This window comes from Quercus lobata, chromosome 2 (genome assembly GCF_001633185.2).
Source record: "Quercus lobata isolate SW786 chromosome 2, ValleyOak3.0 Primary Assembly, whole genome shotgun sequence".
NCBI classification, from domain to species: Eukaryota; Viridiplantae; Streptophyta; class Magnoliopsida; order Fagales; family Fagaceae; genus Quercus; species Quercus lobata.
The window spans coordinates 80124934-80146847 of NC_044905.1; the positions used below are offsets into that span (position 1 = coordinate 80124934).

The 21914-nt window shown below is 31.7% G+C and overlaps 2 protein-coding genes and 2 long non-coding RNA genes across 4 annotated transcripts; 1 reads left to right on the forward strand and 3 right to left on the reverse strand.

Moving 5' to 3' along the window:
* Window positions 1-299: 299 nt before the first annotated feature.
* Window positions 300-2020, forward strand: LOC115976801. Its single transcript, XR_004088391.1, has 2 exons — window positions 300-482; window positions 1631-2020. It is a non-coding gene; the product is annotated as an uncharacterized LOC115976801 (long non-coding RNA).
* Window positions 2021-2687: 667 nt separating this feature from the next.
* LOC115976806 lies at window positions 2688-4160 on the reverse strand. Its single transcript, XR_004088395.1, has 2 exons — window positions 3869-4160; window positions 2688-2774 (listed from the first exon to the last, which is right to left on the reverse strand). It is a non-coding gene; the product is annotated as an uncharacterized LOC115976806 (long non-coding RNA).
* Window positions 4161-10286: 6126 nt separating this feature from the next.
* Window positions 10287-10947, reverse strand: LOC115976803. The gene has a single exon (XM_031098288.1). The coding sequence runs from the start codon at window positions 10945-10947 to the stop codon at window positions 10441-10443; it is 507 nt and encodes a 168-aa protein (XP_030954148.1). The 3' UTR covers window positions 10287-10440.
* A 4824-nt stretch (window positions 10948-15771) lies between these two features.
* On the reverse strand, window positions 15772-17266 carry LOC115976802. Its single transcript, XM_031098286.1, has 2 exons — window positions 16580-17266; window positions 15772-16087 (listed from the first exon to the last, which is right to left on the reverse strand). The coding sequence occupies exons 1-2, from the start codon at window positions 17156-17158 to the stop codon at window positions 15806-15808; spliced, it is 861 nt and encodes a 286-aa protein (XP_030954146.1). The 5' UTR covers window positions 17159-17266; the 3' UTR covers window positions 15772-15805.
* Between the last annotated feature and the right edge of the window lie 4648 nt (window positions 17267-21914).

Here is a 21914-nt window from a genome sequence, read left to right on the forward strand (position 1 = left end):
TTGCATGTTATTATAAGATACATTACAAAAGCTTATAATAAAGAAATATTTTAGAAAAGGCAAACAACGAATAAAAAAAATTTAATAGATAGGAAGTTTCTTCTTATTAATCTTTTTCTAATCCCATCATTAATTTCATTTTAAAAGAATAAATACCGAGTGTAAGAAGATATAATAGAAGAGAATAAGTTACGTTCGGAGCTGGCGTAAAAGACACCTTTTATGCCCGCCAATCCTAGAACGACACGTCAGCAAAAACATTTAGACTCAATACACTTTATCACACGCAATTATAACCCAATTAAAACCCCAAATATTCCTCAAACACGTTCAAAGCTTCTTCTCCGAATAGAAAACCAAAGGCAGACTCTCCTCCTCGTCCTCACATCGGAGCTCCATTCCACCACAGTCATCACCGGAGTTGTTTTTAGAGCCTGAAAAAGATGTCGAATCCGCCGTTAGTCTAGTGTCACAATCTCAAGGTTTGTTTTCTCATGATTTGGTGGTTCTCCCCTATTTTCAATTTCAAAATATCAATGGGTTTGGGTTTTTTGGGACGTCAATCACTTGATTTTGTATGGGTTTTGCTGTTTTTCTTATTGGATTCTGAAATCTTAAGTGGTAGGTTCAATGGGAGGGAGGAGAATTGAATATGAACGAGGTCAAATTTTTCTTCCTTTTTTCAGAAAAATTGCAAATCTTAAATGGGTTTTGATTGGATTCTTAAATCTTAAGTGGTAGGTTCAAACCAATCTGATTGTGGTTCTTCAGTTTTTTTTCCAAGCTAGTCTGGGTTCTTATGAATTGTGTTTCGGTTCCAAATCATGATTTTTGTGGGCTTCCTTTAGAAGTTATGAACTTTTTTTTTGAGGTTTCCTATGTATTTGGATCCCCAGTATTGCTCTGCCGTTGCTCTTTTGAAAGGATTCATTTAATTAGTTGAATTGTTCTTTATGTTAATATTTACATACATACCATTCATTTTCCTATAATATGTAACATGTGAAATGGGATTTTTTTATTCTCTTTTATGTCTTAAAAATGTGAGATGAGATTTACTTAAACCAGATTATGCCTTTGTATGGAAACCAAGAACAACAAGATTTAGTTATATCTTCTTTTGTGTGGCTGCGCTTGTTCTAATTGGCTTTCTATATTAGCTATGATTGAGCTACCTTGTTCTCTCCCTAACGAAGCTTTTGTTTTAATCTCAATTGGCGATGTGGAGTTAGTGTCATAGGTCCCAAATTGTTTTGATCAAGATATGGCCAATCCAATAATTTGGCAAGTTTGTTCTTTTGTTCTTCCCTAATAGGCTTTTTATTCATGACAAAATGAAAAACTGATTTGAAATGGCCAAGTTGTGAATTTCTGAGGTCCATTAGTTAGCCATATAGGTTGATTAAGTGTATTAAGTATGTATGAATTCTTATCATGCATTACATAGCCAACAGAGTTTTTGTTAATGGTTAGAACGAGTGTTCTCAAGATGTATATGACTTTTCATTTTTTTTATTATTTAATTTTTAAATGACTTCTCAAGATTCAAGTGGGTTTTTAAGTGTTTTTATTGTCTGAATTTTTTTTGCTAATGTTACTGCAACTTATTCTGTTTTTCTTTTTTTCCCAGCTATGATCCAGACAGATGGTTTTGAATATTTAAAGGAAAACTGCCCTACTATCTTGATTGAAATCTTGGAGTATGTGGCTAGAGTTAGTGAACACTTTGTCATCCAACACCAGCATGGAAATGAAGCCTAAAAATCCTGTATTTTGGAGAACTGAATCAGCAAAAGTCACTTCCTAGATTTGGTTTTCTATTTATATAGATATGGAGGGGATAAAACCCTCAAATGAGGAAATTATATACTTTTAACTTTCTGTAGTTCTTGCTCTTTTCACAGCAAAACCTTGTATTTTGGAGAACAACTGAATTTATAAATCATGCAAATGGTATGTTGCAAGTGGCAATTGGCTTATTACAGAAGTTGTGTAAATAATACCTATACCTTTGGCATCACAATCTAATCTTCTAGAGATCTTTCTAGTGGCAATTATTTCTCTATTGAATCTTATTGAATCTTAAGATGTCACTAAGATAGACTTCCACTAATTAGAATGTTAATTTGTTGAAGGAATCACCTAGTTTACAAGAAGGTGAATAAAACTTGAAAATTTTATCAACACATCTCAAATTTTTTTTTAATAATTTCTTCCATTTTATATAAAACCTGACACAATTCAATATTTAAAGGAACTTGAGATTGTTAAATACTTAACACAACAATTGAAAGTTTTTAATTCCATTATTTAATCTGAAATAAAACCTATCACACAGGTTTGGAAACATATTAGAAAAAAAAAAAAAAAGTCACAATTCTATTTAAAGGTCTCTAATTCAGAATATATTCATTTGAAATAAAACCTGTCATGATATATTGTTCAAAAAGAGGATCATAGGATTGGAAATACATTTAAAATAAAGCCTATCATGTTTCGGTATACAAAAAGATGATCATAGGATTGGAAATACATTTAAGTAAAACCTATCACAATTCTTTCTAAAAGTTACTAATTAACAATACATTCATATAAAAGTTTCTGGAAGTTTTAATGATTCAGTTGTTCCTTCAAAATACAGGATGTTTAGGCTTCATATCCACATCGGCATAGGATGACAGATTGTTCACCAACTCTAGCCATATACTCCAAGAATTCAGTCAAGCCAGTAGGGAAGTTTTCTTTTAAGTATTCAAAACCATCTATCTGCAATTCTGCATCACAGTTGGGAAAAAAGAAAAATAATCAGAGCTGGGGAAAAAAATTGAGAATAAGCTGCAGCCAACATTAGCTGAAAAATCCAGACAATAAAAACACTGAGTGTTGAGAAGTCAATACAATACGAAGGGTACAACTACACAACAAAGCAATAGAAATATCAAACCTCATGGTGAACATTAAGTCATAATGCTTGCTGTCATCTATCTAGTCTGATTTTTTTTTTTTTTTTTTTCATCAATCCTAGTTTGAAATTCTCACCAACAGATCTGGAACATCTATAAAGATTACCATTTTTTTTTTTTTTAAAGTAAACTCTGTCCAAGTGGTATCAAGTATGTCATTAGCATCTGCCAATGTACTTCAAATTCTGTTATGACTTCAGCTTGTAAAAATCGTAATTTTTTTAGTAGCATATCTTTTGACTGAACTGAAATTTGAGCACAATGGGATTGACCATAAGTTTATTGCTTTGAAATTAAACAAGAATCAGCAATTGGTTAATTTCTTTAATTTTTTTCCACCTCATAGGGAAAATTAGTAACATCATTTTAATCCTTATGCACTTCTATTATATACAACCCTCACTCTAATTGCTTCTTAAAAATACTACTCCAAACAAAAGTCTATAAGTTCTCTTTGAATTTTCTAAATTAGTAGTATAAATATGGAAGTAATTATTTAAATTTTTTATAAAAAATAGAGAGAAGTCCTGAATCTTATTCTCATCATTCTAGTTCTTGTTCTTTTATTGTGAAAAATCCTATTCTCCTTCATATCACTAAAGAACCACAATCAGATGGGTTTGAACCTACCACTTAAGATTTAAGAATCCAATCAAAACCTACTTAAGATTTACAATTTTTTCTGAAAACATGAAGAAAAATTGACCACATTCATATTCAATCCATCTCCCTCCCATTGAACCTACCACTTAAGATTTAAGAATCTAATAAGAAAAACAGAAAAACCCATACCAAATCAACAAAACCCATACAAAATCAAGTGATTGACGTCCAAAAAAAACCAATCCCATTGATATTTCGAAATTAAAAATAGGGGAAAACCACCAAATCATGAGAAAACAAACCTTGAGATTGTGACATTAGACTAACGGCGGATTCAGCATCTTTTTCAGGCTCTAAAAATAACTCCGGTGATCACTGTCTCGGAATGAAGCTCCGTTGTGGGGAGGAGGAGGAGAATCTGCCCTTGGTTTGCCGTTTGAAGAAGAAGCTTTGAACGTGTTTGAGGAACATTTGGGGTTTTAATTGGGTTATAATGACATGTAATAAGGTGTATTGAGTTTAAATGTTTTGGCTGACGTGTCGCTCCAGGATTGGCTGATTGGCAGGCGTAAAAGGTGTCTTTTACGCCAGCTCCGGACCAAACTTATTCTAACATGAAAATAAATCTCCTCTAACCACTAAACACTTCCTTAGGACCAAAACTTACTTATCAGAGAAAATATTGGAACCCGTGGTACGCTATCAAAGACACATCTCAGGTTCGTTTTTCTATCAAATATGAAAAATAAAAATAAAATAAAATTTTTTTTTTTATCTCTGACATCTTAGTAAGATTATGCCATATGTTGCACGGGCTAATTATAAAAAAGAGAGTATAAAATAGGGAAATATAAATTGAAATTGTTCACAAAAATATTAAGAAATAATAAGAAATTACTGTAAATCAAGTTATGAAAGCTGGGTTGTGTTGACTAGCTTTTCTTTTACGTCTCAAGAAAACGAGGACAATAATGTGTCCTGATAGTCAATTTCAATCAATGTGTTATTAAGTTGTGTAGATGGACTAACCTTTCTAGTCAGAGTCTCCTCGATAAAAGTTATGAGGATTTAATTCTATTCTTTGACAGGTTGTCTACCTATCAATACCCATCCCCCATCTGGCCTCACACCTTCAATGACATGGTATTGGGAGTTTCTTTTTACTTTTTTTATTTTTTATTTTTTATTATTATTATTTTATAATATAGAAATTCTACTTATATTTCTATCAAATATGAAAAATAATAATAAAATAAAATTTTTTGGATCTCTTACATCTTAGTAAGATTATGCCATATGTTGCACAGGCTAATTATAAAGAAGAGAGTAAAAAATAGGAAAATATAAATTGAAATTGTTCACAAAAATATTAACAAATGATAAGAAATTACTGTAAATCAAGTTATGAAAGCTAGGTTCTGTTGACTAGCTTTTCCTTTACGTCTCAAGAAGACAAGGACAATAATGTGTCCTGATAGTCAATTTCAATCAATGTGTTATTAAGTTGTGTCGGTGGACTAGCCTTTTTAGTCAAAGTCTCCTTCACAAAAGATATGAGAATTTATTTCTATTCTTTGACAGGTTGTCCACCTATAAATACTCATCCCCCATCTGGCCTCACACCTTCAATGACATAATATTGGGAGTTTCTTTTATTTTTTATTTATCAAAATATATATATATATATATATATATATATATATATATATAAAACTGAAACCTTTTATCTCTCCATAATTTTCCACATCAGCATTATTTAAAAAAAAATTTTGATTTTTTTTTTTCTAAAGCCCGATAATAAATAAAACCCGTTTCCCTTATCCTTCCTCGTTCAAAACACGGATCTGGATCCTCCGTGTCCGGATCCTCTCCATTTCAAAGTGAAATGGAGAGTGTCCAGTTAAAGGGTAGGATGCATCTAAAATAAATCAAAGGTGTAAAAGCTGTCACGTCAATTAAAATTTAAAGCACTTAACTCTAGAAGCTCAACTATGGTTAAACAAAAGGGTTAACTTAGCAAACCCATCTTATCTCAATCTCTCTTCTCCATCTTCGAATATATCAAAATCACCAATGTCGAATATAGCAAACCCATCTTATTTTCCTTTGCCAAGCCAAATCTTACCCTCTTCTTTCTCCCATATCTTCTTCTCTCATGTTTCTATTTTGCTGATGGAAATCTTTTGGTGGTGGCCAGTGGGTCAACAAATTTCGATGGGATAACTAGATATATATATATATATATATTTTTTTTTTTTGGAGATAAATTGGATTTGGGTTTAATAGCAATATTGTGATGGAATTTTGGACCTTGATCCTTGGCTGGTGTGATTGGGTTAAGGTCATTTGGGTTTTCATGGGTTTCTTTGTGAAAGAGATGAAGAAATTCCTTTTGGTTTTCTCGGCAACCAAACATTGAGTAAAGGAGTCTAAAGAGCAGATGAGACTATATGGGTTGTCCTTTTGATATTTTGGCTACTTATTAGATTTAGGAATGAAGAAGATTTATGGGTTGTTCTTTTGATTTTCTTGGCTGCCAAACATAGAATGGGAAAGATCCATGTGACTTTTTCTTTAGATTTTCTTGGCTACCAAACATAAAATTATTAATAATTTTATTTTAAGAAAAAGTTTGAAAATCGTTGGTGTGGTGTTGATGAAACATGAAATGGTGTGGTGTTAATGTCCCACTTGCTTGTTGTCATTGTAGTCTTCCTTTAGAAATCCCAGGTAGCTTTGCATTGGGAGAGAATGCAAAAACAACCTTACACTCTGTTAATGTTTAAAGAACCAAATTGGACATTTTAAAGAAGTTTTGTATGTTTGGCTTAATTCTTCTATTTCTTGGACCATTGGTGCCACACCATCTAGCGTGGATTCTAAGTGTTTGAGTTCGGATTTGAACATGATGATTTGGCCTACCACATGCTTAACTGTATTGTGCAAAATAGCAAATCCCTCTCCAAAAGCTGCCCCCACAACACCCCCTGAAGCAAGATCAGCCATATCTTTTTGGAACCTCAATTAAGAAAAAAAAAAAATACGGCGATAGAGAAGAGAGATTGAGGGAGCAAAGCACAGCGTTGGAGATTTTGATATATTTGGCGATGGAGAAGAGAGATTGAGATAAGATGGGTTTCCTGAGTTATCCCTTTTTGTTTAACCATAGTTGAGCTTCTAGAGTTAAGTGCTTTAAATTTTAATTGACGTGGCAGTTTTTACACCCTTGATTTATTTTAGATGCATCCTATCCCTTAACTGGACACTCTCCATTTCACTTTGAAATGGAGAGGATCCGGATCCTCAAAACACACCCCACGGTGAAATGTTCTCCATCGTCCAAAATACATCCCATGGCCAAAACCCTTCTCCATCATCCAAAACCCAGACCCATATTAGCTCCAACAAAACCTGATCACGTTTCCCTTCTCCTTTGAAGTGATTCACTCCAATCGCAGATACAGGTCGGCCAAACCCCTTCTACGTATCAGAGGATTCTCTCTCGGTATTTCTCAATTAATCTATGAATAATATCTTTTCCTATTGTCTTTAATTAGGTTTTTCTATCAATTTAGGGATTTTGTCTTTAATTAGGTTTTTCTGTCATTTTAGGGATTTCACTTCCTAACCCTCAGGTGTGTTGGGTTTTGGCTATCAATTGCAACTGAAGCCAGCCTCCTTTGTAGAGGAAGTCCAAACCCGAGGTAAGAATTCTGATTTGCTCTTCAATTAAAAACCTACATGCCCAGTTATTACTTCCAATATACTGTTCTTTCTCCACTTCAATTGTTCATGGAATTTTGTTTGTGGTTGTGGGTGATCTTCTTTGGTGTTTTGGGTTTCTATGGCTGAATGATTGACCTTTGGTTTGTCGGCATTAAAAAAAGGTTTTTCTTTTTTTTTTTTTGCTTTAGGTTCTAGCGATTTAAGGTGGAAATTTGTGTTATTTATTTTCCCATCTCGATTTTGAAGCAAAATTGGGTTTTTTTTTTTTTTTTTTGGTGCTGGCGATTTAAGGTGGAAATTTGTGTCGAAGAAGATTGCGATGACCATCAAGGAGCTCTTTGAGACAAATTTGCTGGGCAGGGTAACAGATTAACAATGGTGTTTATGGGTTGCAATAAGGTTATCCTCATGCCCAATTCTTTTTTTGTATGTATTGAATATAAATTGGATTTTCTAGCTGAAGCCTGAAATTGGTGGTATATCAATTTTCTATCAATAAGTTTTTAATTTCTAGATTACATTACTATAATTTTTTTTAAGTTCCTTTGTTTCAGCACCTATACACCAACTAGGTTCTATTTCTTGGCCATATCTGTTAGATGTTCGACAAAAGGCCTACAAGATTAACTATGTACATGGGTTGTCAATTGAAATAAGAAAACATTTGAATGTATTTCTTTAAAATGGAAACTCAAAATTTATATTAACCTTTTATATGTTAATTGAACTTTTTCTTTCCTATTTGTTAGTGAAACAGGGCTTCTCTGTTTAGCAGACTCATCTAAAGCTTTCATATAATACAAGGCAATATTGTGATTCTTTGAGAGATTTAAATATATTGTTTTCTTTCTTTCAGTTAATTTTCAGACATGTGACTATTTAACTAAAAAATACATTTTTATTCCATGAGAAAAAAATTTACATGGCAAAATCTTAAGAGGAGAATCTAAGGAACGACACCTAAGTACTGTACTTAAATCTTGTCCTTTTATAGAAAGGTTGCTTCGTTGTAGTGACAGTGAAACACTTTTTTTTTTCTTTTCAATTTTAATCAAATTATTCAAGGGAATCTAATTTAGTCCAACAAGTAGCTCTTTCAATTCTTATATTTATGGTCTGTTTGGGATCCGCTTATTTTACTGAAACTGAAATTTTTTTTGCTAAAAGTACTGTAGATAAAGGTAAATGTTAGTTGAAATAGTACAGTGAGATTCATGAATTGTACCAAAAAGTGTAGTGGGATCCATGAATAGTAGCAAAAATAAGCTAAATAGTAAAATAAGTTAGCAAAAAATAAGCTAGCCAAACAAACACTTGGAATTCCTAAGGTTTGGACTTAATCTTAATAGATTTATTTAGTCCAAGCCTTAGGAAATTATGTTAAAAATCAAAAGTTTGTGGACTAAATTGTGATAATGTCAAATCAAATAAGTTAAATTGTAACTTCTCGATCGAGCTCATTTAGTTAATTAGTTGGCTGGATATGCTTAAAGTCAATGCAAATAATTACTTGAACCTAATAATTTAATAAAATGAATAAAATTTTGGTACAATTCATAGTTTTTTTTTTTTTTTTGGGTGACCTAGCTAGTTCCATAAGTGTTATATCATAGATTCTTCAATTAAATTGAACCAAATGATTCTATCATTCCCATGAAAAATATTTGATGATTCATAATACAGATAATGTTATTTTCTAGTAAAAATAAATAAATTCATCATTGATTGATCAATATAACTACTTGATTGAAGTTAATTGAAAGATTTAAAGTATAGCACACTTGTACCTATATCTAAATTTTATATAAATGAAATATTATAGTTATTTTATAGGACCCTATATTTGAATCCGCCTATCAATTATTTGAATAATATCAATTGTAATTATGTGATAAGTTTTGATTATCATTGTATTCTCCTTAAGAGAATAAGAAATTTGAAACTTAATTTTAGTTATTCCAAAAGAAATTATGAAAATATAATGCATAATAACAATAGTTAGAAGAACGTGGATCACTTTAAATAAAAAAGAATAATATCAACAAAACACCAAAATTATAAAATTATAGAGATTTGTGAAAATAGGGAGATGAAAATCACTTTTAGAAATTGTTTAATATTTAAGGAGAACAAATTATTTATAATAAAATTTAGAGAATAAATTATACATTAGACCACATCTCAAATAATTATATATACCAAGCATGGCGTGGGTCTGCAGCTAATTGATATAAAAGTTGTGATTTTAAAGGTCTAATTAAATATGTCCTAGGCTTAAAACAATTTTTAAGCTGTGCTTTTATTTTCTTCTCAAAAAAAAAAAAAAAAAAAGTTGTGTTTTTATTTAACAGGTCATGACAATTCTGAATTAAGGGGGGAAGATCTATAATTCTTTCAATTCTTGCTATTTAATGTTATTTTTTGGTACTTTAGTTTTTTGAGAAGGTGGTACTTTAGTTGAGTTTATAGTTTCTAGGTTTTATTTTCTTTGAGTTTAAGTTAGTCTTTTATTAGATTTTCAGTTTTTTTGTCAAACTAAGAGTTAAAATGCTAGTACAATAAAGATTCTTATGCATATTTGTGAATGTACTCAAAGAAGTTATAAAATTGATTAATTGTTGTTCTTATCGTTTTGTTCTCCCTTTCTATTCTCCCTTTCCTTTTTCTAGCATTTTTTCCTCCTGTGATACAATTCATACCGTCCTTAAACATCATAAATTTCTTTATTTTCCTTCTTCCTCACAATCCCAAATTAAGTCTTTTCTTTTATCTATTAAGACCCTAAAACCATACATATTTACTTCTACCTAAATAGTCATTCAAATAACTTATTAAATCACCTTGTAATTTCTAACACAATCTCATTTTCCTTTCTTTAACAATTCTAAATGCATGAAAAAAAAATTGAATCTCTAGTTTGACGGACCATATAGGTGCCAAGAGTTTTTTAATAGTGTAACATAACTTGATTTTCTTTATTAGGAAAATCAGTGTTCGAATCCTCTTTTCTCATTGTTGTAACTAAAAAAAATCCACCATAGATACATTATACATGTAACAAAATTTTCCTTGTCCTATGTCAATTCAAATCAAACTTCTTCTCTTGATTTAGGGTAAAGGAGTTTAATTTTGGAGCTTGCTTCTACAGCTAAGGAACCGGTTCGACTAGCACCTTGTAACATTGGTCGAGGTATAGTGTAGAATGCCTTTGAATCTCTACGATATCCACATCCCACAGAAGCCAATTCGATGTTGCAGTACTATGTCGAATATCATGTGTGATCGGGTTCCGCCAAGGCGGCACACCCCCATTTCCACGCAAGTATTGGCCATAACGTGTTTTGAGCTTGACCTGGAATCCGTCTCTATTGTGTTCCCATTCAACCGAGGAATCCAATCTTTTTGGAAATGTTTGTAGCACTTTCTTCCCTGTCATTCCTAATAGAAATGGCATGTTGGAGACTGTTAAGTACTTTCCATAACAGCTTTTGAAACGTAAAACATTGGCATTTTTAACCATCTCCAAGGTCCATCTAGCGTTCTTGACCGAACCATTGGGATCTTGGCTTACAGATTTTTCATCATCATCGGCAAATAGGAACTTGTCGTGGTGGCCTCGGAGGCGTACTACTTGGGCATTTTGAAAAAGTTCCATAGCACTCTTAATGAATAGGATCATCACATATTCTACGTACGTAAATTAAATTAAAGAGATTGTAAAATATGTAACTAATTTGTTTTAAAGAAGCTAATGATAACCAATGTGTGTTAGAGAGATTGGAAAATGTAGTAGACGTGCTTGGTAGAAAGAAAAAGAGTCAAGTTAGCTAGAGGCAGGGACGAACGCAGGATTTTAAGCCGGGGGGGCCAGAGATAAGCAAAAAAAAAAAATTTCAAATACGCATCCATATAGTATTAATAAACTATCAACTAAGACAAATACCCAAAAATCATTGTTTCTTAATATATTAAGATACAATCTACTAACAAAAACAAAAGATATGAAACACTATTGTTTCTTTATACAATCATCTATGAAAAGGGAACTCGACGCTCTTTCAAATCTTCAAAATCATCTACTATTGAATCCAAACTAAATGTCGAAGCTATATCCTTTTCAATGTCCAAACTAAATATCGAAGCTATATAAGAATTACCGTTATTTTTTTAAATTTGTGTGATAATTTCTTATATTATATGATTTATTTTTTTCTTTATGTCTTTGGTCTGCCTTTAATGTCTTTGTGTTTAAATTGCCTTTATTTATGTCTCTGTGTTGTCTCTTTCTTTATTTATATCTTTTATGTTTTTTGTATCTTTGTGTAATTGTGTTATCTCTTGTCTTCATCTTCCTAATTCTGACCCACTAACCCAAATATCCAATGAATCCCACTACAGACAGTCAAGCACTGCTAACAAAAACTTTTCTTAACTTTACCTTTTTTTTGTTTTTTTTTTTTTCTCCCCTGTCACTTGCCTTTGCCCAACAGCAACTCCACTTTTCCCTATTCCCTATTATTATGTCCAACTAATGACCAACCACCGGTCAACAAAGAAAAAACCATCTGACTTACTGACTATCACTACAATCTCTACTCTCTCTATCTATCTCTTTTATCTATATAATGCAAGAGCCACAAACACAAACACAGAGTCACAAAGCCAAAACCAAAAAAAAAAAAAAAAAACACAAACACAAACAGTTTAGCCGCAGCACAATGCACCAAATCAGTGAAATCACCAAATCAGTTCAGTAACTTCAGTTCATCAGTAAAAACACAAACAATAAACACTTAAGCACAGTTTCTTTGATTCTCAGAATCTCAGATCACAGATTCACAAGGTTTTGAAATTTGAAGGAAAAGATAAGAGTTAAAGAGTAAATACTTGTGATTCTGTGGACTGTGATTCTGTGAAGGCTCGAAGCTGGGCTGGGCAGATCGGGAAACCGCAACCGGCGGCGTGGGTCTCGCTCTCGCCGGCGTCAGGCGTGGGTCTCGCTCGATGCTCGAAGCTGGGTTCGCAATCGCACTTCGCACTCTCTCGCAGTCTCGCTCTCGTCTCGCTCTCTGTCTCTCTCCATCACGGCGTCACGGCGACACAATCGCAATCGCAATCGCTCACTCTTGATGCTCGAAGCTGGGTTCGCAATCGCAATCGCAGTCTCGCAGTCTCGCTCTGGGTCTCTCACTTTCCTTTCTTTTTTTTTTTTTTTTTTTGGTTGTGGATTGACATGGGTTTTGGCCTTATGGGCTCTGCTCTGACTTCTGAGCTGGCCGGATGTTGGGCTAGGGGAAGGGGGGCCGGAGCAAAAATTTCAGGGGGGCCCAAGCCCCTTTTTTTTTTTTTGAAAAAATTTTACTTGCTAAAAAATTTTTTTTTTGGGCCCAGGGGGGGCTCGGGCCCCCTTAGCCTTGTACCTGGGTCCGTCCCTGGCTAGAGGAAATGTTGTTATGGGGGGTTACAAAAGCTACAATATAAAAGAACAGTTAAGATAACAAAGACTTGAAAACCAACTTGCTATGAATTTGAAAACCAAAAATAAAATAAAACCAACTTGCTATTAGACAAAGTTATAATGTTGTATTGAGCTAGATTAGAGCATCATCGATTTGGTGCAGAGAATTAATGAAGAAACAAATGCCTTTGAGGTCTCATTGCTAAAGGAAGTGTTTGATTTCTGAAGTAAAATAATTCTAGAGTGAAAACAGTTTTCACAAAATATTTTACAACTTTTGAGATGATAAATTAGTAATAGTAGATGATAAAATAATGTCAGTTGTAAGGTTATATAAGAATCAATTGATTAGTTGCAGATTCAACTAACGTAAAAATTGTTATAAAAATGGCCATGAATGTAATATTACATTATGAAATACTAAATATATTAGCTGTACCATGTGTTTCTCATAATAAAACTTAAGGCACATTTGGTAGACTGTAATAAACACTATAATGTAATAGATATTTTTATGTTCTAACTATTCAGTTGTTTAGTTATGTTTTTATTACAATGAATAGTTATTCCTTATGAATAGCTATTCTTCAAAATGAGGAATAACTATTCCTTATTAGAAGTACTGAATATTTATTCCTTTACCTTATGTAATAATTTTTAAAATTTTTTTCTTAAAAAGCCATTAGTTGCCACATCTTCAAAAGGAAAGAAAATAAATTTTCCTTCTTGTTAATTATTAGCTCTATTTTGAACACCCTAAAATAAGTGTATTTTAGGGAATTTGACTTAAAAATGATTTAATTACACATTCTTTTTATACTCTACTAAATTGTAAATGCATATTCAAGATTTTATTCTTAAATGGTTACCAAACTAATGAATAGTAATACTTATTACATTCCAACTTAATGTATTTCTTGTAAACTTATTTCTATTCCCATGTAATAATCATTACAATGTACCAAACGTGTCCTTAAGCACACAGTTCCTACTGTTGGGCCTTACTAATTAAAGTATAGATTAGTGAGTGGTTCTAATAGCATTTGTTATGTTAATTTGTTTGATTGGGTTTATCTCTATAATTCGGTATAAAACTAATTTAGAGGATGTAAAAGGAAATTTAAAACTAATTGTGATGAAACACCTACGACATATAATACTATTAGTGTATTATCCACTATACCTCCTAGAGGTATTTAATAAATTAAATACTATTAGTGTGTCTTTAACTAATGTCATGTTGTTATTGTTGTTAATAAAATATTTGTTACTATAAAAAAATAAAATTTGATAAGAATAAATATGGTAATTGTATCATAATTAAAAGCAACACGATAATTAAATAAGTCTTGACATTAAGAACCCAAATTCTACTAAAATATGGTTTTACTGTTAGTTTTGTTAATAAATATCTTCCGCTATTTCTATATTGGAAAAAAAAAGTCATGTTTTATAGAAACAAATAAAATAAAAAAATTGTAAATTTTTTTTTTAAGTTGATAATAATAATTAAAAGTTGATAAGAATAAATAAGTTAATAGTACTAGGGATGACAAAATTTGACATGACCCGCGAACACGACACGACTCGATACAAAATTAGCCATATTTAGGTTGACACGACTAACTCATTTAATAAACGAGTAGGTTATGTCCAACTTATGGAACCTATTTGACTTGTCTGACATGTTTAATTAAATGATATTTTACCAATATCATTCAAACCCTAGGTATATAAACTTATTAATTGTTATGATTTATTTTCTTTAACATATTGTAATTGATTATTTGTGATATTGAGATATATTTTAATTTTAAATGATTATTTGTGATGTATTTACTTGTAAATTCTAAATTTTGTATTAAAGCTAGATCAATTTGGTTAATACTAAAATTTATATATATATTTTTTTCACTTTGATAAAATCATTTAAATGGGTCGATAAAACTGACTTGTTTAATAAATAGGTTGTGTTAGGATTGAAGAATCTTGACTCATTTAATATATGTGTTGGGTTAATGTTGATCCATATAGTCGAATACTCATTAGTCGACACAACATAAACTTGACACGTGAACACGAATTGCCACCTCTAATTAAAACTATAATTAAAAAGCATTACCCATGACAATTAGTAGGGTATCAACTTAGCTTAATTGTGGTTTCTAGAACCAACTTTTATTATATAGTATAAGATGATGTATAGCCGCAGCTCATAAGTATGACTGTTTAAGGCTAAATTTAAGTATATCTGTTTCTCAAAAAAAAAAAAAAAGTATATATAATATTATATGTTATATATATAGACTTTAGATAAACAAGAAAAAGATGCTATGTTGGTTAAAAGTTTGTAACATGTTCTACTTTCTCATCCATGCATAAACAAAATAAAATTTTTTCATTCGGTTTTGTTATTATTATATTTCTCTTTTACTACATTGTATATATTAAGACATATTAAAGTAACATTTATTATTTAATATATATGGAAGGAGTTGATTTGTATGAATTTTGTGTTATTTAATACTATTATTATAATTTAATGTGACTGAAGCAAAAAAAAAAAAAAATTATAATCTATTGTGTAATTTTGAATTTATTGAACAAATAGAACTTAATTTAAAATTGTCAAAGAATATAATTTTAATTAATATAATTTAATAGATAATTACACATGACATTATGAAAGAAATATATATTTTTCTTGGATTATATAAAAGTTGACTTATTGAAAATTTTAATTTACAAGAAATATATATATAATAAATTATGTTAAAGACATGTTTTAAAGTATAAATTATACGTGTGTATTATGTTTTGTCCATATATACATATGAATAAGTTTGAATAAAGAGCAATTAAAATTCAATATAGTGCTATTAACAAAATTCACAAAGTTAGAGGACAACCTGAACAATTAACAAAAAAAAAAAAAAAGATGTAACAGCTTGCATTATAAAACTCACATAAGCAACTTCCATTGACAATATTCTTTAATGCAACTTGCTATGCATTACAAAACTTAGCAACAGCCATACCGAACAAGCATGAAGCATCACACCACAACACCCCTAGCAGTTTTTGACCAATTGAACCTAGCATCAACGTTACCAAAGCTAAACCCCTTTAGTTTAAGATAAAACAAATATTGTTCCGTTGTTGAACCAGACATTACTGCACTTAAAAATAAAAATATGAGTAACCCACATAGGACCCAGCACAACACCAACCAAAGCCAAAACTTCTTTTCTCTTCTCTGGTAATCAGCAACCTGAGTACCAAGTTTTATGATTTCATCCTCATCAGATTTCTTGGAATTACCAGATCCTTCTTCATCCTGTACAAAGACAAACAAAAACACGATTATGAGCTATCCAATTGACATGAGTATGAAACAATGAAATTTATTTAACTCGATCTTAAAAGTCAAACTTATCAATTTGTTAGATCAATATAATGATATAATGAAATTGGTATTAATAGACTTCACACTTCCTCTAGAAATTTACCGTTGAGGGATCATATATGCATCTAAAGCTGTCATATTCGTTTCTCCATGGTGCATAATTTCAAAACTAAAATTAACTCCAACAAATAATTTCGATGGTGATCATATTTAATTTCCCAGATTTTTGAAGTGAATTATAGACCCAAAAAAATTACTTACACAGTAGTTTAAGTACCTAAAAAAAACCTCCTTAATGGATTGTCTGCAATCCATGAAGTGACCATTACTAACACCTTCTGATATTTTTAATAAAAACTTCTGGGATTCAAACTCCCACCCCAATAAGTGAATTATCAAAATTTTTTGAAAGCTAGCTCGTACCTTTCTTTCACTTGCAATCTCATCTATAGAGATAGCTGATGGCATGCTTGTTTCCGAACACTCAGACCCCTCATAATCCTCCACAACCGAAGAGTTTATTGAAAATGATGATAAAGACGAACGATCTCTTGTTATGTCCATATCCACCTCCCAAAGAATCCAATCCTGCGTTGCAGTCCTAGAGGGCAAATCATGTGTGACCGTGTTCCTCCAAGGGGGCGTGCCACCATTACCTCGCAGATAATTCCCACTTTTCGTCCTCAATTTCAAGTAAACACCATCTTTTCTAGGCTCCCACTCGATAGAACTATCATTTTCTGATACTGGCATAGCTTGTAACACTTTGTTACCTGTCATCCCTAGCAAAAATGGTTCGTCTGAGGCCTTGAGGTACTTGCCATGGCAGCTTTTCAAGCGGATAAGGTTGCTGTTTTCTTCCACAAACTCGATGGTCCAAAACGCTCTGTTTGAGGCCCCATTGCTCCTCTGCCGTACTTTTTCTTCGTCGTCTTCAGCTACTAGGTACTTGTTGAAGTGACTTCTGAGTCTTACAGCTGTGGCGTCCTTAAAGAACTCCATGGTGCTTTGTACTTTCTTGGAAGTTGAAAGACAAATGGTACGAGGAACAGAGGAAGTTAATGTAAAATCTGATTGCAATTTTTTTTTATTTTATACAAAGGGCTAAGTGTTGGCTTGGGTTTAGACTTTGGTTTGATATATCTCTTGGACCTGATTGCAATTTTCAAAGGTTGAGGAAATGTTAAAAAAAAAAAAGAAAAAAAAGAAATAAGTTTACCTGGTTGTCAAGTCTGAGATTAGCTCGCGAAGCTTGAATCAGTTTTTTATTATTATTATTATTATTTGTTTTTCCTTGTTGACCAATGTGAAATGAGCACAAGTTTTCGTACTTCATTTGTGCGTTGAACGGTTAAAAGTCTCCTACGGTAGGCGGAGCCACATAGTGGCTTGGGGGGCCCGGCCCCGGCAATTTTTTTTTTTTTTTTTTTTTTTCATTAGAGTAGGTAGAAAAAAAAAAAAATTGGGGCCCCCATATTGGACAGTCGGCCCCCATACCCAACTCAAATATTCTCCTAAGTCCAACTTTAGTTTTAGGCCTTATCACCTTATGTACTCCAAATAAAACAAGCTGACCCGTTCAAGTCCAAACATTAAAAACAAAACTTTACTTTCTCTTCACCTCAAAAAATCCACCCACTGACCCACAGAATCCCTTTCTTTACTTCTTATTATTTTGTTTTGTCTTTTTTGATACACTTTCATTTGCACCGGTATCGTTGCCCACCTACCAGCCCCCAAAACTCCAGTCCTCTGTACTCACAGTTCGAAAATAATAATAATAATAATAATCTTGACCAATTTTTTCTTTCTTCATCAGCTTTAGTTTTGGAACTTGGTGACTTGTGAGTTTTCTTCTCTTTCTTAAGCATTGGACATTCATCTCTTTTTAGTGTCTTTTTTTTTTTTTTTTTTTTTTTCTTAACTATCTACACCTAAATATTCACATGCTCTTTATATTTTCTTAGATTTTTAGAGAAATACATGATTGAAGGCATGAGGAGATTGTTTATGATGGGTCTTGAAGGGAAGATCTAAAGTTGGAGGCAGTCAGGCAGAGGCAATAGGCATTGCCACACGGCTGACCCATCTTTTCACTTTGTGAAGACAAAGTTTCTAAGGTAAAATTGTTTTGATTTATTACCTATTTTTGATTAGTTAGATATCATGTGGCTGTGGATGTGGCCGTGAGTGTTGTTAAATTGTTTGGTTTTGTGTACCAATACTTGTGTGTTTAATTTTTTTTTTTTGTTTGAGGGGTTATTATTAATTAAAGTTGTATTAAAAATGGGTTGTATATTTAAATTATAGTGAAAATTTTGTTTTTTCTTGAGTATGAATAACATCCATATAACTAAGTAAAAATTTCTAATTAAAATTTTATTTTTTAAACTTCTTTTCAAGTTAATTTTTGAGTCATATTCTTAAAACTAGAAGAATTATGAGCAAATGAAAAACAATTGATGCATTCTTTAAGAAAAATGATGTTAGCAATTCAGAAATTAGGACACCTGTAGCTGTAGAAATAAATGTTGATACTTCGATGCCTGATGAACACCCTGACCCCTCCAAATGTTCAAGAATTCAATCTGAAGAGATAGATTGTGATCCAGGATCACGTAAACAAATATGTGAATTCCCTATCAACAAACAAGATGAAATCCAACAAGCTTATCTTAAAGAAGGTCCATATCAACCTAAAAATATAGACTATCCATACAACGATGATACTCATTGTCGTTGATTTCAACCTTCATGGTTCGAATCGGCCCCCCCATGTAAAAATTCCTGGCTACGCCCCTACCTACGTATATACTCGAGTCGAGGATGAGTTCTGACATAAATTGTGTTATTTTATGTGGTATTAGCATTACTCAGTATAAAATACACAATTGTTGGCTATTTCAACTTTCATCTCTTTTAGGTTAAGAAATTTATAAAAAAAATTAGTTAAATTAAAAAAAAAAATGGAGATATTTGAATATTTCTTTTACAATTGTATTTACGGTGAAAACGAATTATAATAACAGATATGTTAAAAAATGGAGGAAACCTATCAGTTTTAAAAAGTCTACAAGCGGATTAAACAAAGGAACAAAAAGAAAACATCTTGTAAACTGTAAAGGTCATCCAAATAAAACAAGAAATTCACTTTACCCGTTACTTCTATTGTGTGTTCGATCGTTACATTCTAGCTTTCAGCCTATGCAACAATAAAGAAAAAGAGAAAGAACAAGAAAAATAACAGACACAAAAATAAGAAACAGTCTGGTGGTCTTTTGTTTTTTGTTTTTGATTTTTTGCTATAGTTTTGACTAAATTGGCTAAAAAAGTTAAAAGCCAATTTGAAAGAACTGATGGGAACTGACTTGGGTCTAAGGATTCTATGCATTACTGTACTAGACCACTAGACCAGTAGACCTGTTAAGATTGCGGACACGAATCAAACATTGTTAATAGTGGTGGTTCTAGGAATTTTCCCCGGGCGATCATTTTGAAACTTAAATTATACAAAATCAAATAAGAAGAGAAGTTTATATATTGACAAAAAAAATTCAAATTCATTTTATAAGTTTTCTTATTTTGAAATTGTTGCATGATAATTTCTTATCATCAATACTGCAAGTTAAATTTCTTTCAAAATTTTAGTTTAATAAAATTTTTCTTGGACTTTTCCTTTTTGTTTGTAAGGGCCTAATATGTTGTTAAGGGGACCAAAGTTTGGTTACAAACTTAATTGTAGCTTACTAAACAAATTAATATGGCTACATGTTTTGAAAATATAACCATTGAATGGTATGCTTTTTATATTTTTAAAACACATATCAAATTTCATGCCAATGGAATGTTATTTATTGTTCGATTCATAAACTTATTTTTTTATCTATAATGTTAGACTACAAAAATTCAAAATGTAAACATTTAATTGATGACATAGCTATATATTGATTTTTGATTTTATTGAAATTTTACAAGCATGGAGGATATAAGAAGAAAATGTAAGCCAATGATGAATTTGTTAAAATTCACATCTAATAAAAAACAAATTTAAGTAACATTGTAGTTTTAATCTACAACTAGAGTGGTCACAGGACCACCCTAGCCTCAATGTGGAGCGGCCCCTACTTGTTAAGTGTCCACATTTCAACAAGTCTAGGAATATTGGATCTAATCCTCATCCGGATATGAATGGTCTAAGGATTATCTTGGAAAATTATATGCTAGTAGGGATTATCTTGGAGAATTATATATCCTAGTGTATTTGTGATGTGGATGAACTCTTAATGTATTCAGTTTTGGAATTAAAAATTTGATTATTATAGTATAAATGATAATTTTTTTTTATGGAATAAATGATAATTATCTTAGCAAGAAAGGAAGTAATCTTAATTATCTCTACTCTATATTTCATTTATAAAAAAATGACGTGTTAAGTTCCGCTAATATATGGCGTATATAAGAGTATAAAGTGATCCTACATTGGAACTCTATTCTAATTCTTCTATATATTTTCACTAGGGCCCGTGCTATAGGCTCTACTAATTATGGGTACGAGAGCTTGGTTTGTTTGTTTGTCAAGCACTAGCCATAACTTCTTTATTTGTCTCTTAAAAAAAAGAAAAAAAGAAAAAGCTATAACTTCTTTATATACTAAGTGGACCGCGCTAGCTAATAGATTAAAATTTTAAGATATAAGTAATGAGCAACGATTTGCTGCAACTTTTACAAAATGCACATATATCAAGTGGTCATTTGGTGAAAAATTCAATCTTAACAAGAAAGTTTTCATTTAAATATAAGTTTGGACAAGTGTCTATTTAAGGCATTTATATGTGTGCATTTTTATAAGAGTTGTTACAACTTAGTTTGCAGCAAATTCTTTTCCTATGGTAATATATGTTATGGTCATATTTTCTATGTATTGGCATATCCTTTGACAAAATGCACTTGTAATTAGGTAGATCTAAGATGTGTTTAATGTATCAAGAAGTATGTTACACAAACATAACAAGTGGTATCATTAAAACCATGAAGATTGAACCAAGAAACAAGTGAAGAAAAGTTAATTCAGTGAAGCTCAACACTAGTCTCGACACTAGCTCAACATTAGCATCTATCGAGACTTAATGAATAATTCTCAAAACAAGCCTGATCTATCGAGCTCTACGATTTTAGAGTTCTCAGATCTGAATCTTGGCTCATGATAACTTGGATTGCTAGGGTTTCATTCTCAAAAACCTAGACCATATAAAAGGCTTATTTTTAAGTCATTAAATACATAGAGATTCAATTAGAGAACTCATATACACTCTGTGAGAAGTTACTGCGTTTTGTGTTTTAGATTTTGTAACTAAGTGCTTCCAGATTTTCAACGTGCTTTAAAAATGAAGAACTTTGGAAAAAAAAAAAAAAAAAAAGTAGTTGGGAGTTAGTCACGTATTAGGATCCATGCAAATGAAGAAGTCTTTTACAAGATTAAGTCCAATTAGGGATTAGAGCAAAGGTTTAATTGTAGGTTGGTATTTTGGGATAGTCCAGGGTAGTGGTAAATTTCCTTATACTTGTAACCACTTGTTCTTAATTTGTGGATTATTGGGAGCGATGACCTGAAATTCACCAGGAGAGATTTTTGTCTTGCGAGAGGTTTTCCTATTTGTCAACAAATCACTGTGTCTAACTATGTATGATGCATGAGATATTATAGTGGAAATTCCACCCACATGCAATCAATTGAAATTCAACACATGTAAAGCCTAGA

What these genes read in the sequence shown, in the direction of transcription:
- LOC115976803 (XM_031098288.1), bottom strand. Translation starts at nt 10,947, where the DNA reads ATGGAACTTTTTCAAAATGCCCAAGTAGTACGCCTCCGAGGCCACCAC.
- LOC115976802 (XM_031098286.1), bottom strand. Translation starts at nt 17,158, where the DNA reads ATGGAGTTCTTTAAGGACGCCACAGCTGTAAGACTCAGAAGTCACTTC. An exon ending in AGATTGCAAGTGAAAGAAAG is followed by an intron (nt 16,088 to 16,579) that starts GTACGAGCTAGC and finishes GTCTTTGTACAG; the next exon opens with GATGAAGAAGGATCTGGTAA.